At 40.4% G+C, this 18,515-nt stretch overlaps 1 protein-coding gene across 1 annotated transcript in view; it reads right to left on the bottom strand.

Moving 5' to 3' along the window:
* The window catches only part of loxhd1a (lipoxygenase homology PLAT domains 1a), a 221,516-nt gene that overhangs the window by 145,117 nt on the left and 57,884 nt on the right, over positions 1-18,515 (bottom strand). Inside the window, exon 8 of the mRNA XM_069923807.1 lies at positions 8,931-9,045. Within this exon, the coding sequence (XP_069779908.1) occupies positions 8,931-9,045 (115 nt within the window). The remainder of the gene's footprint in view (positions 1-8,930; positions 9,046-18,515) is intronic.

The raw sequence follows: 18,515 nt of genomic DNA on the forward strand, positions 1-18,515 counted from the left end.
TGGTTAACGTAGCGGTTAACACAATGCTCTTACAGCTCCAGTGATTGGGACTGGGGTTCGAATCCTGTGCTGTTTGTAAGGAGTTTGTATGCTCTCCCTGTGTCTGTGTGGGTTTTCTCTGGTTTAATCCCACTGATCAAAAATGTACCAGGGGTTGTAGGTGAATTGAGTGACACAGGCTTGTGGGCCAAAAGAGCCCACATGTATGTCTAAATTTTTAAAAAATTGTCATTTCCCATGGCGAGTTTGTAAAAGAGTTTTAATGAAATACTGCTATCGGTGAAAAGCACTCTTGGATCAGCTAAAGCATGCTAGTTGCCCCTCTATTCTGTCCTAATGATGGAACCTAGAATCCTTTTGTAGCAATTTGACATTAGAGCCATCCATTGAATTGATTATAACTTAACAAGATATCTCTTGTTAAGTTGCTATCTTCCTTTACAATTAATATCCAAATCTTGAATACTATTGTATCCAAAACAATCGATCTAGGTAATGTTTTAAGATTGTTTTAAAATACAAACAGTATTTTTCAATAATTTATAAATTATATTGTTTGGTCATTTCACTCCTATTTTGTAATTCATAGTAGCTATGGAGATAATTAATATTCTTCTGATAGTTTTGAGGCTTACCACCATTGGTGCGTACGTAACTGGTCGAAGAGTTTGCTAATAACACTTACCTGTCTGGATTCAGCCCAAATGTGGTTTTGTTTTCAAACTGCTATTCGTTAATCATTTGAACACTTTAAAGAGAGATACATGTCATTTTATCTCTTTTATCATGACCCACATCTCCAGGATCCCATATCAAAGTGCGACAGAAGATATGGCATGATGAAACAGTATAAAATTGCATGTATTATTTTTCTCCAAATTGCTGAAGAAAAAAAAAATGTAGACACTGCCATTAACTGTAAGAACCATAGAAGATTCATGATGTTTCATCGTTTTTATCAGTTCTGGTGGCTTTCAAAAGTCCTACTGAGCTTCCAATCTCCACATTCTTCATCCGAATACCAGCCAAATCCTGATAAATCCGTCTAAAACCTCATGCATTTTCTCAAAAGCCAAACCTGAACATTCGGAGAGAAGAGAGGACAGACTTTTATCTCTAGAATATTTCATACATCATTTTCTATCCTCTTATCATGGCCATGGCTTTATGGATTGACTGTTAGAAAGCTGGAGGAGAACTGGAATAAGGAGTGAGTGGGGGCTGTGGGGGATGGGGGTCTGGGGTGGTGGGTGAAAGGTTTTTCCATTAGTTTTTCTTTTAATAGATCATCTATTGCTCTCAAATGTTATTTTCATCATCCAAGAAACAGATTCTCTCTTAGCGGTGACCATTAGGTCCAGCTAGAAATGTTACTCAGAATCGAAGTGAGATTACCTTTACATTGTGTGGTGCTAAACGGGAAAGTATGTCAATGTTATGATTGGATTGCAATATGCTACAATGCAATGTCATGCTGGAGAAACATGCAATATCTAGAGGATGTAAAGTGGACCCAACGTTTTGGGATCAAGCCCTTCGTCAAGGTATGGTGTTGGGGGGAGCTTTGGGGAGGGGATTGCGGAGCACAATTAACTTCATCAGGTTGTGGATTGTGGAGCTCAATAAATTTTATCAGATTATACTCTCAATGGTAAATATGTAAATTTGTCTCAAATCTGGGCCTAAAAATGAAGAAATCAGAAATGAAGGAAAATCTAATGACACTTTGGTCATGGTTTACATATTTGTTAATTGTCTTGCTAGCTCCATTGAGGGGCTGCCAGTTTGTAATGGCCTCATTCACTTCAAAATATACTATATAAGGAAGGATTCTAGAAATGAAAATACAAAAATAAAGGCTGCAAATGCTAAAAATCTAAAATAAAATCGGAAAATGCTGGAAATTCTCTGTAGGTCAGGTCACATCTGTGAGAAGTGAAATGGCTAGCACTTTCAGTCAAAGACCTTCACTGATAGGTTACAGGGGAATAAATGGATGAAAGGTCTTTGACATGAAACATTAACTCTGCTTCTCTTCCCACAGATGCAGCCTGACCTATTGAGTATTTCCAGCATTTTACGGGATGTGGCAGACAATAGTGTCAACGTAGAAGAATCTCCCATATTGCATCAAACTATTTAGATGCATTGAAAAGCAATATACATTCAAAAACATTTTAACAGGCTGGTTACAATACTTGTTGCATCTGAAGAGGTGTATGGGGGTGGTTTTGAGATTGGACATAAAGATAGCAGAGTAATGAGTACTGATGCCTCATAGCTTAAGGCTCAGCTTTGATCTTGCTGTCAGTGCGGAGTTTTTCCTGTGACCTCCAGGTGCTTCGGTTTCCTTCCACGTGTGGATGGGTAGGTAAATTGGTCACTTTAAATTGGTGTGTAGCTGAGAGGTACAACCAAGAAGGGAGGATGATGATGGGAATATGGGAAGCATATAGTGAGATTATTGCAGATGGGTGTTTAATAGTCTGCTCAGAATTGGCAGGCCATCTGTATCCATGATCTATAAAAATGTCAGTTCCATTAGGGTGAAGAGAACCATTCCATGATTTGTGGAACCTATCCCATGGTTAAATGGCGGAGTAGTTTTGGGAGAAAATTTCCAGACCTCCATCAATCTGTGGCTAGGTGCCTTCATTAGGAAAACAGGTATTGATGGAGAACTCTTGCCAAAGAAGGGTTGGGAATAGTTTGACCAGGGAAGATATCCTCTCTTATTTGCTTTGGAAAACATGGCAGCCAGTATAAAGAAGCTCCCTTGTGCAACAATCCATCATGGCATTTGCAGAGGCCTCCAGAAGTAGCAGAGGAAGAATTTACTTTTCAAGAATCCCAATCGAATATATTGTAAAATAAATTAGTTGACCCCCCCACCCCCCCATGTATGGCAGGATGACAGTTTGCAGCAAAATGGGCAGCTTCTTATCCCTAATAATTAATCTAAAATGGTCTCATTGTATTTGAGGGTCAATAATTTCCTGTGGTAGGCTTTTGCTGCTACACATTACCACAGGATCTTGGGGTCCAAATACTAACATCCTGGCTGCACTATGGTCAGCATATACCACACAGAACTCAGTTATTAAGTATAGAAGGTTCATAATGGAATGGTATTACATTAAATGAAGAAGCCTTTGATTCTTTAATAGCTCATGATAAGAAGGTTTCGAATCTCATGTGTTTTCTTATATCTCAAATAGCCAAGATAACATTGGGTTACTGCATGATCCTATTACAGCTGAAGATACATGATATTCTAGCCTTTTTGCTATGGTTTATCAATCTTAAACTTAATATCCAGTGTTAAAGAATGGTTCTGATCAAGTAAACCCTACTGGAAATAGGGATAACAATGTAATTAGGCTAGGCATAGATGCAGATCATAAAACTCATGGATGAAGATACTTGTTGAAGGCAGGGAGGTAGAAAGAACTGGAGGGAACCAAGTGCAGAAAATTTCAACCTGTGGGAATGAGAGCAGCCGGTCCCAGCAGGAATCAAATTCAGAGCTTCAGTTTTTATCTAGTTTATTGTGAGGATACAAATCCATCATTCATTTACCTCCTCCACTGATCCTGGGTGGTTTCTCAAGAACCTTTGGTTGAAGTCTGACAGCAAGACATCAGCTTGGATGATGGAATCATTTCAAAAAAGGGTTGATATGGTTTTATACTGAAAGATGGTAGAAGCAGAGAGTGAACTTGGTAGGGTGCTCTGGCTGCAGGTTGATGTCATAATTTCCTCAGAAGCACACAGTTATGTGGACATCTTCAGGACAGCAGGATTTGTAAAGTGACCTTTATTCTGATTCTGCCCAGCTCAAATGGCTTGGTGATTGGAAATCTGGCATATGGTGTGACCAAGAACACCTTCCCTGCTCGTCTTACATCCTGCATTGGGATTGAGTTAAGATTTGAACTTTAATGTAATAACTTAAATGTGTGCATACATCTGCACAAAAATACAGGGTATGCATTAAATAGGTGGCACGGTTAGAGTAGCAGTTAGCGCAACCCGAGCTTGAAACTGCCACTATCTGTACTCTCCATGACCACATGTGCTCTTCTCACTCTCCAAAAATGTATGCGATTTGTAGGTTAACTGGTGCATTTGGATGGCATGGGTTTGTGGGCTGGAAGGGCTTGTTACTGGGCTGCATGTCTAAATTTAAATTAAAAAAAATAATTTAAACAAGTACTTCTCATTGGTATTCACCAAGGAGAAGGATGTGGAGGATAATAAGTTCAGGGAGGAGTATTTGACATTCTAGGGAATGTTATCAAGGATGATGAGGTCTTAGATCTCCTGAAGATTATTAAGATGTTCAAGTCCCTAGGGTATGATATATCTATCCCTGGTCATGAGAAAGGCAAGGGAGATTACTGTGGCCTTGCAGAAATTTTTGTCTCCTCTTCAGCCACCGGTGAGGTCCCAGAGGACTGAAGTATCACTAATATTGTTACTTTGTTCAAGAAGATTTATCAGGATAATCCAACAAATAGACTGGTGATCCTTACATCAGTGGCAGGAAAATTATTGAAGAAGTTTTTCAGAGAAAAAAATTTGTAAAAGGTGAATAAATTGGAGCATGGACTAACTGGGTTAGTTAGCATGAACCTGACTGAGTTTTTGATGTGATGAAGTTGAATGATGAGGATAAGGCAATAGATGTGGTCTACAAGGACTTTAGTAAAGCATTTGACAGGGCCTCCCCTCCCCACCATGGTAGGCTGGTCCAGAAGATTATGGCATGTGGTATCATGGACAATTGATAGATTGGATATAAAAATTGTTTCCCATAGAAGAGAGCAGTTAGTGGTGGAGGGCTACTATTCTGATTGGAGGTAATATCACCAGAAGTGTTCTGCAGGGTTCGGTGCTGTAACCTCTATTGTTGTGATGTATATAAATGATTTGGCTGAAAATGTTGGTTGTATAATGAGAAAGTTTGCAGACAAACCAAAAATGGTGGAGTTGAGGATCGCAAGGAAGGTTGTTCAAGGATACCGCAGGATACAGATCAGTTGGAAACATAGGTAGAGAAATGATAGATGGAGTCTAATCTGGACAAGTGTGTTGTTGCTTTTTGGATGGGAAAATGTAAGGGGAACGTATATGATAAATGGAAGGTTCCTCAGACCATTGATGTACAGAGAAATCTTGGGGTGCAAGTCCATAAGGCCACATTTTGCAGCTGTATAAAATTTTGGTTAGGCTGTAGCGGCCTGCGCACGGAGACATGGACCTTCCCACAAAATGACAGACGAACGTGGCGAACGCGTAGACCTAAGGGTTACACCGGCCATCATCCCAGGTGACCTCTTGCATGGTGGGAAGATGGGGAACTCTGATGGGAGATGGGGAACTCTGACCAGTGCTCTCATGATGTGGGGCCCTGACGTCAGCGCCTGGGGCCCATGTAAGTGCAATGGCCAGAGCAATAAACCAGTCTTGTTTTCCAAGGCCTTGGTGTGCCTGTCATTCTTCTACAAGGCCACAATTGAAGCATTGCATTCAGTTCTGGTTATCACATTACAGGAAGGACGCAGAGACTTTGGAGGGATTAAGATGTTGCCTGGATTGGAGACTATTAAGTATAAGGAGAACGATGGACAAACTTGGATTGTTTTCTCAAGAGTGCTTTGAGGCTGATGGGCAACTTGATGGAAGCATATAAAATTATGAGAGGAGTAGATAGGGAGACAGTCAGTCTTTTTTCAGAGAGCAAAGGGCACAGTTTAAGATGAAAGGGGGAAAGTTTAAAGGACATTCGATTCAAGATTTTTAAACAGTCTAGTAGAAGCAAAAAAAATGCATTTAGACAGCCACAAGAGTAGGCAGGGAAATGGGGAGGGGAAATGGAACCTATATTCAGGCAGATGAAATTAGTTCAATTTGGCATCATAGTCTGCACTGTGGGCTGAAGGGCCTGTTCCTGAACTGTATTGTTCTGTATTCTATGTGCAGATAAATCAATATACATGCAGATTCTAGATATGCATGCACATTGGTATGCAATAGTTATAATGCACATACATAATAATGTGAGTGGGACGTGCATGTACACACTGAACTGAAGTACACCGTATTTTCATGTGCAAGCATACATGTCATTAGGTGGAGTAACGTGAATTCTGCAGCAAGAATTGCTTCCCGTATTACTTCAAAAGACAAAACATAGCAAAACAGGTCTAGAATTTCATGTATTTTCCTTCAAGCCAACACAACACATTCAAGTCAAACTCAGTATCTCTCTCCTTTTATTTGCTGAATGTTAACCTAAAATGTGTGGATACCTCTTCTCTGTGCTGTAGAAATAGATAAATAAAAGTGTTAAGATCATGGTCAAACAAGCTGTCAAAATACTTTTAAAATCCATAATCATTATTTATATTAAGTAATCATTTTATTATATACAGAATACAAGTTTTATCCTGTAAATTATAGTCTCGTAATGAGCACTTTGACAAACACAAAATTCAGCAGGATACATCAACCACCTTAATCCCTTTACATGTCCAGGAATTATGTTTCGTTTTCTGGCTGCAATATAACCATATAACAATTTACGGTGCGGAAACAGGCCAGGTCGGCTTTTCGAGTCCGTACCGGTTCACTGGAACAACTCCACTAGTTCAAACCTCCCGCTCACCCCCAATTACCCTCCAACCCCCTCACCTCCATGTACACATCCAACCTTCTCTTAAATGACAGAAGGGACCCTGCCGCAACTATCTCATTCGGAAGTTCATTCCATTCTGCCACCACTCGCTGAGTGAAAAAGCATCTTCTAATATTTCTCCTAAAGTGTTGCCCCCTTACCCTTAACTCATGGCCTCTTGTTCCAACCTCCCCTGCCCTCAGGGGAAAGAGTCTGTTTATGCCTAGTCTATCTATTCCTTTCATAATTTTAAATACCTCTATCAAGTCCCCTCTCAGTCGTCTATGTTCCAATGAATAAAGTCCCAGTCTCCTTAATCTCTCCCTGTAATCCAGATGCTGTAAGCCAGGCAACATCCTTGTAAACCTTCTCTGCACCCTCTCCACCTTATCTATATCCTTTCTAGAATTTGGAGACCAGAACTGAGCACAGTACTCCAAACCTGGCCTCACCAATGCCTTAAACAGCTGCAGTATCACCTCCCAGCTCCTATACTCTATACTATGATTTATGAAGGCCAGCATACCATATGCCTTCCAAACCACCCTGTCTACATGGGAATCCACCTTCAGTGAACTCTATACCATAACCCCCAGGTCCCTCTACTCCTCAGTGTGCCCTAATGCCCTCCCCTTAACTGTATATGTCCTATTCTGGTTATTTTTACCAAAATGTAACACCTCACACTTGTCTACATTGAATTTCATTTGCCGTCTTTCAGCCCACTCTTCCAAACAAACTAAATCCTTCTGTAATCCAAGAAAATCTACCTCACTATCCATCACTCCCCCTATTTTCGTATCATCCGTATATTTTCTTACCCAGTTAACCACACCCTCCTCTAAATCATTAATATAAATGATAAACAACAAGGGACCCAGCACTGATCCCCGAGGCACCCTGCTTGTCACAGGCTTCCAACCTGACATACAGTTGTCCACCATGACTCTCTGCTGCCCATCTTCCAGCCCCCTCTGAACCCATGTCACATCTCTCAACTAATTCCTATTAACCTACCATGTGGAACCTTATCAAAAGCCTTACTAAAATCCAAATAGATCACATCCACTGCTCTACCATTTTTGTCACTTCCTCAAAAAGCTCAACAAGGTTCGTCAAACATGATTTTCCTTTTACTAACCCATGCTGGGTGCCCCTCATCAATCCCTGCTTTTCCAGATATGTGTATATACTATCTCGAAGAATACCCTCCATAACCTTCCCCATCACCGAAGTCAAACCTATTGTAGAACATTAAAACAAAAGGAGTGGCGTGATACTCCACCAGGTTTACCAGCTAAGCTCCACCAGTTGGAACTACTAATTTTTTTGATGGAGGATTTAGTTAGTCAGGCCACACATCTGCAGCTGAAGGCTAATAAGCCTCTATATTACTATGACAATTGCAGCATGAGCAAGAGTTCACAATATAAATAAAGGTGAATAAAAATTAATGCTTTTATCAATAATATTTAACTTTGTTCTAATTATAAACTATCAGATATCAATGTCTGATTATAAGAATTATAAGAACAGTTTATTTTTCATTTATACCCCCAAATATATTAATAACCACATCCATATAACCATATAACCATTTACGGAGCGGAAACAGGCCATGTTGGCCTTTCGAGTCCGCACCGGTTCACTGATTTTGTGCACCCTCTTCAGGCATTGGTCCTGGTAGATCTTCATTCAATCCATTTTATAAAGGAAACCAACAATATGGCTTTATTTAATAGCACATTCAGTCCACAAATTTGTGCCAGGACTTTGTACAACAATCTCACAAGGCTTATTCCCAGCTTCCCCACTGACATTTTGACTTTCACACACATTCACAGGCAGTGATTGATCATAAAGCATAGAATTACATAAAAAGATATTCTTTATATCCCTCCCACCCATTTCCTTGTCATTTACCCACCACGTTCAACCTGTATCCCCTGATTCTTGAATAAACTACTAATGGAAACAGTTTCCCTCTGCTTACCCTATCTAAACACATCATCATCTTGCATAATTCTCTCAAATTTCCTCCTAACCTCCGACCCAAGAACAACATATTATCAATGGCAAAGGGACTGCTCAGAATGAACGTAGGTAAATTTTCTTCAAGCAAGACTTAGCTATCAGTAAATCGGAAAATCTCCTTCCATTCGCCTCAGTAGGGAAAGCTAAGTAACTACATAAAAGAAACCAGAAAGAGCCTCCCCTACATCCCTGAAGTCAGTAAATGTGGTTCACTTACTTGCTGGTCAAGTGTACTTTTGGTGTAATGCCTAACTCGCCGAAGAGGGTCACAAAAACATTGGCATCGGTCCCAGCTCCTCGGATATCCCCAGTCACTGTCACTACTTCATAAACTGCAGCGTGAAGGGCAAAAGGAACATTGGAACAATTAAGGAAGTGTCAGAAAGGAGCTGCTTCTAAATCTGGGCATGAGACAGGGCAGGATTACCGTCAGTCTCCGCTAAGCACAGGGTTTCAAATCAAAGCAACTAGGTTATTTAAGTAGCTGTGGTGATGTGGGCTTGGCTGGAGTGGGAGAAACATACCTTGTGGAAGATAAATCCACCTCACCTGTGGAGAAAATCAGTGATAAATCTGAAAGCCTTTTTTGAGTCAGGGACATGATGCTTGAGAGGATGTGCTCCTTTGTGGCACAAATTCTGAAGTGCCTCCATATATTCACACCTGCAATTCTTACATTTTGTTTCTACTGCCATTTGAATGTGTGAATGCCATAAATATTATTTTTGGCAACTTATTGATGTAATAAGATAGCAATATAGTCTAATGTACTTATAAACATCAATGGAGCAGTAGAAGGCCACTTGGGCCATCATAGTCAAGGAAAGGGCTGTTTATGCTATCACCACATCTGAGTTTAGTTTGTGTCTTGCAGGTTGTACCTCATGAACTCTTCAATTACATGATGAGGTTTCCAGCCTCTAACACCTCTTTAGGCAGTGAGTTCCAGAATCGTTGGCTGAATACACCTTTTCCCCAGCTGCCCCCTTATCCATCTACCTACTAACACAGATGAATTCCCTCTCAGCTTTGATCTCTCTAGCTAAGAGAGTTTAGTCTTTCCTGCTCATGATGTGTAAGCCCCTCTTAGCTTTATACACCTCAATTGTACAAGGACTGCCTAAAGAAATCTCTTGGTGCCTGCCACATTGACCACCGCCAGTGGGCTGATAACGCCTCAAACCGTGCATCTTGGCGCCTCACAGTTTGGCGGGCAGCAACCTCCTTTGAAGAAGACCGCAGAGCCCACCTCACTGACAAAAGGCAAAGGAGGAAAAACCCAACACCCAACCCCAACCCACCAATTATCCCCTGCAACCGCTGCAACCGTGTCTGCCTGTCCCGCATCGGACTTGTCAGCCACAAACGAGCCTGCAGCTGACGTGGACTTTTTACCCCCTCCATAAATCTTCGTCCGCGAAGCCAAGCCAAAGAAGAATGTATCTCTCCCAAAGCTCCTTTTTTTTTGCACAATAAACAGACCCAGCCTTGCTACCTTCCACCACATAATTAAAATTGATGTCATTATGCCATTGTTTAAAAGCCAGACGATCCTGGTGGAATTATTGTGTAGAACAAAAGTGATGACTGTCCATTTTGCTCAATGGATGCTGGCTGACCCGCAGAGCTCCTCCAGCTTCTCGTTGTTTGCTCAAGATTCTAGCATCCACATCTTTTTTGTGTCTCTATTGGAAAGAATAGGATATAAATGACAATAAAGGCATACCTGATCATTATTCCCAGCATTGCCAGGATGGTTTATCCAGGTATCAGACCCAGAGCTAACAATAGTGGAACTGAGGGCATGTGTGCCACAGTGGACTGCAGCATGAAAGTTGGAAACAATTTGATTAATCCTGATAAAGGAAATGCAGATGACCCCCTGTCAGGGAGGACAGTAGCTCAATTAGAGTAGCGGGGGTATCAAAACTAGGGTAGTACTGCTACCTCAGAGCCCCAGGCACCAGTGTTCAATACTGTAACTTGTGTGGAGTTTGCACATTCTCCCTATGACTCTGTCACCTGCCTACAAAGCTCCAATTTCCTCCCATAGCCCAAATGACCCCTTGGCATAGAATAGAAATGGCAGAAGGTTCTTTCTGCCAACAGGAATATCCTTCCTCCATCCTTTCTGTCTGGACCCCTCAATTTATAGACTTCTATCACATCCCCTAACACTTCTTTAGGCAGTGAGTTCCAGAATCGTTGGCTGAATACACCTTTTCCCCGGCTGCCCCCTTATCCATCTACCTACTAACGCAGATGAATTCCCTCTCAGCTTTGATCTTCCTAGCCAAGAGAGTTTAGTCTTTCCTGCTCATGATGTGTAAGCCCCTCTTAGCTTTATATGCCTCAATTGTATCTCTCCCAAAGCTCCTTTTTTTTTGCACAGTAAACAGACCCGGTCTTGCTACCTTCAGCACATAATTAAGTGGTGTCCAAGCCTCTCCAATCCATCAATGTAACTGGAGACACTCCTTCCAGGAAACATTCTTGTAAATCTTTTCAGACTGTCTTGAGTACCTTCATGCCCTCTCTATAACGAGGCAACTAGAATTAACACAATATTCTACTGAGGCCCAACCAGTATCTTATAAAGGTTTAGGAAGACATCCTTACTTTTATATTCAGTACTTCAAATTGACAATGACTTGATTTGTGTATGCCTAATTAATCACTTTCTCCACCTGCCCTGGCACTCTCAAGGAATTAACGCATCCACATCTTCCAGTCCATCTGTTTCTGCACCTTTTAGAACAAAATCTTTTATTCTGTATCTTGTTACCAGAATTTATCACCTCACATTTCTCAGCATTCTATCTTCCTGTTCCTATTCTGCAAAAATTTACCTATATCCTCTTCACAGTTCAATACTCTGCCGACTTTTAAGTCAGCTGCAAATTAAAAACTCCAGCCTTGCAGCTCCTCAACCTGTGTTAGTGTCATAGACAGTCCCCATGATTGAAACCACTAGATAATGTGACGCCATTAACATCACTATGTATCACAGACTACGCCAATAGCCAAATATCTATTGCACATCCATTATTGCTTCTTAGTCCGTTGTTGTTATAGAACTATTTTCACTGTAAGTTCTTCTACAATATTGCTGCAGTGGATGATGTGATAGTCCAGATTCTATCACCAATGTGTCTATGTACAGATGGTAGTGTAGGATGACTGTGATTGGCTGAGAGTGTAGCCATGCCTACTGGCAGGTCTTAAAGGGTGGCTCCCAGCCAGACCTGGTTGACCTACATGTGATAGACTCCAGTCTTCTAGTTAATAAAAGCCTTGGTTTGGATCAACAAGCCTTTAATTCTTTGGACGCGCTCTAATTCAGAGCACCCGTGGTCAGGATGATATCCTGCCAGCAGGAGTTCTGCATTTACTATTTCATTAAAAGCTCAGAGACCCCATCTCCACTATAAACATCTATATATGTTGCCTGAGATGACAATTTCCACAAAGAATGACAATGGTAATGTTTATTGACATATATATTGTACAGTGCCCATATACATCGAAATTCTTGCTTGCTGCAGCTGAGCGGATACTTGTAAAAAAAATTAAAAACATCTTTTAAATAATGCTATACTTAATTGAATTAAAAAATGAAAATAAATACAAAAATAATTTAATATTTAGTTATCTTAGTACAAAAATAATGATTCTATAATTGGACAGAAAATCCTTTTGTGGTGTTGGAGCAGTCCCTGATTATGTTCAAGAGCCTGATAACTGTTGGAAAGAAACTGCTTTTGAACCTCGGCGGTGCTTCTGCACCAAATGCCCGAAGGTAGCCCTGAGAAGAGGCTGTGACCAGGGGGAAGGGGGTTCTTTATGATATTGGCTGCCTTTTGGAGGCAGCACTTCATGTAGATGTCTTCACTAGAGGGGAGGTCGAAGTCTGTGATGGAAGGAGTTCATTCAGCCCATTGTTTCTGCCAATTCACAGAGAAATGCTATTCACCAATTATTTTTTTCTGAAACTGTTTCTCCCCTGATTCCCCTCAATTCTTTCACCCATACTGTACAAAGGGCAACTTACAGCAGCCAATCAATTTACTAGCACAGCTTAAGTATGTGGAATGAAACTGGAGCTCTCGAAGGGAACCCACATGATTACAGTGAGAATACACAAACCACGCAGACAGCAATGGAGATCAAGACCAAAACTGAGGCTCTAGAACTGTGAGGCAATAACGCTACCAGCTGCAATACAACGTCAATAGATTTTGGACCATACATACTTTAGCACCAAGCCTCGGATGTCATGGTTCTACTTAGTGGCATTATAAGACGTTTCCCCTCCGAAACAAAATAGCTAATGAATAATAAAGATCAAAAGATATTCTGAATCAAATCAGATACAACAACCTGGGATGGTCAGAAGGCATCGCTCCTGCACTGCAAATCAAAATACTGCAGATGCCGAAAATTGATCTTCGAACACTGAACTTTACAGTACAGGCCCTTCAGCCCTCATTGTTGTGCCAACCTATGGAAACACACTCCACAACAATCTAATCCTTCCCCACCTCTTTCCCAAAACCCTCTATTTTTTTTAACATACATGCGCCTATCTAAGAGTCTTTTAAATATCCCCATTGTAACAGCCTCTACCATTAACCCCAGCAATGCATTTCAGGCCCCCCCCCCCCCCCATTCTCTGTCTAAAAAACTTACCTTTGACATCTCTCCTAAACTTTCTAATATTCATCTTAAACAGATGTCCTGAGAGAAAGGAACTGACTGTCCACCCTATCTATGCCCCATTTAATCTGAAAATAAAACAAGAAAATGCTAGAAATATTCACAGATAAGGCTGTTTCTGAGGAGAGATTATTCCCTGACTGATGTCAGAGACTGTGTGTCATGCTAATTCTTGTGTTTGCTAACAGTATTCATACCTTCCTTTTGCCTTTTCTTCAATATCCAGGACCTTCTAGATACCCCTCTGACATCCACATGCAGCCAATCCACTGACAGTAGGGAGAGCATTTTGCCCTTGCACAACTTCCAGAGAGCCCCAAGGATCTATCCAGTTAAGTCTGGATCAAAGTGCCTCAGTTGTAAGGAGAGGTTGAATCAACTTGGATTGTCTGATCAGGAGGCATTAGAGAGCTGAGGGTGACCTGATATAAGTGCATATAATTTTGAGATTCAGAGATAAGGTAAAGTTCAAAGTCATTTCTCAGGTTGACTTGTCGAGTACTAGAGGGTATAGTATTTTAAGATGAGAGGGGATAAAGTTTAAGGGAGGCAAATGTTTGACACAGAGAGTGGCAGGTGCCTGGAGTGCTGTGGAAGCAGATACACTAGTAAAATTTCAGAAGAATTTAGACAGGCAGAAAGACTGGGTGTTATAGAACATCGCAACTAGATAGGATTAGTTTCGATTGGGATCATAGACAGGAGGACACAAGGACCTATTCCTGTGGTGTACTGCCCCATTCTGTACTCTTTATTATCAGCAGGCTGAAGACATAGCACTGCAGATTTCACCCGTTAAAGGGCAATGAATAGCTCTACCTCTCCACCACTTTGTTTGACCTGAACCTTGTCTATGGATATTTATTTATTATTATTATTTATTCAAGAGATATAGGCATAAATGGCAAGGCCAGAACTTATGCCAATCTCTAATTTCCCTTCAGAAGGTAGTGAGCTGAGTGGAGGGGCTTGTTTTAGAACTAAAGAACAGAAATAGATCCTTCGACCCATCTGGATCATGACAAACTATTTTTCTCCCTAGACCTATTGACCTGCACCCAGGCCATAGCCCTCCATACTCCTCCCATCCATATTTTTCTTAAATGTCAAAATCGAGTCTGCATTCACCACTTCAGTTGGCAGCTTGTTCCATATACTCACCACTCTCTGCATGAAGAAGTTGCCCCAAACTTCTCTTTAAAAATCTCACTTTTAACTCATGTCAGGTAGTTTTTATCTCACCTAACCTCAGTGAAAAAAAGCCTGCTTGCAATTGCCCTTCATCATTTTGGATACTTCTATTAAATCCATCTTCATCGTCTGAAACTCCAAGGAATAAAGACATAAGAAGAATCATGTTTCTGTAGGCCTGAATATATATATATATATTATACACACATATATATATATCAAGATGGGTAAAGAATGGCAGATTTTCTTCTCAAGAAGACATCAGTGAATAATGAGCAAAAGTTCTGTTTAGTCAGTTTTGATACAAGGTCATCAATCTGAAACATGAACTTTGTTTCTCTCTAAACAGATGTTGCTTAACCTGTTGAATATTTTCAGCATTTTTGCATAGATCTCAAATCTGATTTTATTTTTGGTTTTTGATTCAGTCTTCATTACTGTTTAATTCTTTAATTAACTAAATTGAAATTCCTAACTACTGCATGGGAATTGAAATCGTGTCTCTTGATCATTAGTTGGAGCTCTTACAAGACCAGCCATGTCACATCAAACTGGAGGAGTCACAATTCTGTCTAAGGAAATTTGAAGAAGCTGATGCAGCCACTTCTCATCCCCAGCACAAACTGTTCATTGGGACTGATCACCTGGCCCCTCACTCAGGCTGCACCAGGCTGGGAAAACCCGATGCGCTGTTCAACGCAGACTTGAGCTTTGAACACATATTCATCCATCACTAAGTCTGCTTCATTCTACCGATGTTACATAATCCCTTAATCATTTCCTTCACCCTCACTACCACTGAAACCCTTCCAAATGTTTTTTTTCCTGCCTTTAAACTTGAATTCTCCAACATTTTCAAGTCTCCCTCATATCTTCTTCTCCTCCTTCAAAAATTATAAAATTGTCCAAATTTTTGCAAGTGTGCTCTGTGCCATGCTAAGCCCTATTAGCTATTACACTCTCCTGCTCCCTCTGCAAGCCAAACTCCACCAACTCCTCTACCCCTCCCCAGAGCTACTGTACTGCCATATGCACTCATGTCGAAAGTTATTCTCAAATCTGTACTCAAATAAAATACTATTGACATCTTTAGTTATGGGAAAAAAAAACTATTAGAATCAATAATCTCAATAAGCAATCTGCGTTTGTACAGAAAATTACATGAGAATAGATACATGAGCAATGCTTACAAACATCCTACAGGAAATAGCACTTAAGGAGAAACCCTATGTTAATAAAGGACACTGCATTAGGATGGATGATCCATGCTGCTGACCAAATTTCATTAGGAAGTCAAAATTAATTTATTTCTCATGATGATCCAAACAAGGCACTCTAGATTGGAAGTTATCCTCTCTGTAGGGGAGTCTATGTTTACAGATCATTTTTATATGTAAAATACTGCATTAGTCTGAGTCAAAAAGTGACATTAGACTCTATAATTTGTGAAGAGCAAGAAATTCATGCTGACAGAGCATAATCTGAGGAAAAATGCACTGCAGCCCATACCAAATGGAAACTGTTATATTAGAATAAATACCCACAAAGAACAAAGTATTACAATCTCTTGTGGAATGAGAAAGTTGTCTCCTGAACATTTTTGAAAAGGCACGAGAATGTGAAAATTATGGTGCATCAAGTTTGCATTACTCTATCCACTTGACCTTTGATTATACAGAATAATATACCTGTATTTAGCCTTCCATCTTATAGTGCAGCTCTTAAGTTTGGCTGTAAAACAACAGCTGGGTGATTCGAATGAGACAGAAATAAGAAAAGATTAATTCTTTAAAAAATATACAGTTGCCAGAAATCTGACTAAAGACTGGAAAATACTCAAAACTCAAAGTGCATGCATTACTGTGGCAGTCTCCAGAATATTTTATATGGAACACTTCATTCATCTAAAGGATCTTCCAGACCTCTGGTTTGATTTATATATTTCCCTTTCTTCCTAAATTCAGTTTAGTTAAGTGGGACAGTGCCCCATAGAAAATAGCACCTTTATCCTCCTTGTCACATTCATACAGTGAATTGAAAGCAATAAACATAGTTAATAAGACATTGGTGTAAGAATGACCTTTCTTCTTGTGGTATGGATGCTCCCCGTCATCTGATGACTCGGTGCAGTAGCTCATAAGTTCTTGCTCATAGATTTCTTGATAGTCATATCCTTTCTTGGACTTTTTTCCTTTTGATTTCTCTCCTTTCCCTTTTTTCTTTTCCTTTTTTTCTTTTTCACTATCATCAGATTCCTTCTTGGATCTTTTTGCATTTTTCTTCCCTTTCCTAGGTTCGTCTTCATCATCTTCAACATCTTCAACTGAACCCTTTGACTTGGACCTTTTGTTTGACTCTTCATTTGATGATGATTTCTTTTTCTTCCTTTTCTCCACTAACTCTTCTTCCTCTAAATCTTCATCTAAATGCTCCTTTGATTTTTTCTTCTTGTCTTTCATGTTGGGGTCATTTTCAATTTTCTTTCTTACCCTTTATCCTCCTTGTCACATTCATACAACAAGTTGTTTTCCGTTCTTTCCTGCATAGCTGGCACACAGCTCCTCATGAAAAATTACTACTCTCAAAGGGTCATGTGATTCGAAGAGAAAGCAGAGTGTAAAAAGAGCCCAGAAGTACAAACCCTATCATTAGGCTTTGGGTCTCTCCATTATTTATGGTGCTGGGATCACCTTACAGATGGGGAAATGTCTAAGCAATACCTCAGATCTCCAACCACCTCAGTACATGAAGTAAACAATGACTGGACTGCACTCAGTGAATTGCATGTTAACACAGATTAAATATTATACTTGGAAGACATAACAGTAAGCCAACGTGAACAAATTGCATGCCAAGTTATTGATGCATGGGACGGGACTTCATTAACTAGATTGTCTCTGTAACATCACATTACCTAACATTGTCACAGCACTAGTTAAGAACAAAGAACATAGAACATTGCAGCACAGTGCAGGCCCTTTGGCCCAAAATGTCGTGCCAACCTATATAAACCTATTCAACAATCTAAACCTTCCCTACCTCACACCCATGACCCACTATTTTTCTTACATCCATGTCAAGTCAAGTCACCTTTATTGATCGTTCAAAAACATGCTCGCATGGTAAAGACAAGATAGTGTTCCTCCAGGACCACGAAGTATATTTACATAAATAAAACAATATAAGTTAGAATAGAAGTTAAACACGTTAAAATGTTAAGGCATATACAGTAAAAGTCCACAGTACATTATCCACATATATTCTGGGAATTCAGGAGCCTGATGGCTTGGGGGATAAACTGTTGCCTGAGTGCTTTGGTACCTCCTATCAGGTGGCAGAAAGGAGGTTTACATGAGGGGTGTGTGGAGTCCTTCACAATGTTTGTTGCCTTTCGCCTGCATCGAGTGTTGTAGATGTCCTTCATGGTAGGAAGAGAGACCTAATGATCTTTTCCGCTGACTTCACTATCCTCTGCAGGGTCTTGCAGTCCAAGGTGGTACAGCTTCTAAACCAGGTGGTGATTCAGTTGCACTCAATACGTCCTCTGTAGAATGCAATGAGGATGGAGGGTGGGAGATGAACTTTCCTCAGCCTTCACAGAAATTAGAGGCACTGCTGGGCTTTCTTGGCTATGGAGCTGGTGTTAAGGGACCAGGTGAGATTCTCCACCAAGTGCACTCTAAGGAACTTGATACTCTTGACGACCTCAATGGTCAGTGGAGCGTGGTCCCCCCAGGCCCCACTTAAGTCAACAACCATCTCTTTTGTTTTATTAATGTTCAGATACAAGTTGTTTTCTCTGCACCAATCCGTTAGTGACTGCACCTCATCTCTGTACACTGACTCCTCAATGTTACTAATAAGGCCCATCACGGTCATGTTGTCAGTGAATTTG

Source organism: Narcine bancroftii, chromosome 3, assembly GCF_036971445.1.
Source record: "Narcine bancroftii isolate sNarBan1 chromosome 3, sNarBan1.hap1, whole genome shotgun sequence".
Classification (NCBI taxonomy): Eukaryota; Metazoa; Chordata; class Chondrichthyes; order Torpediniformes; family Narcinidae; genus Narcine; species Narcine bancroftii.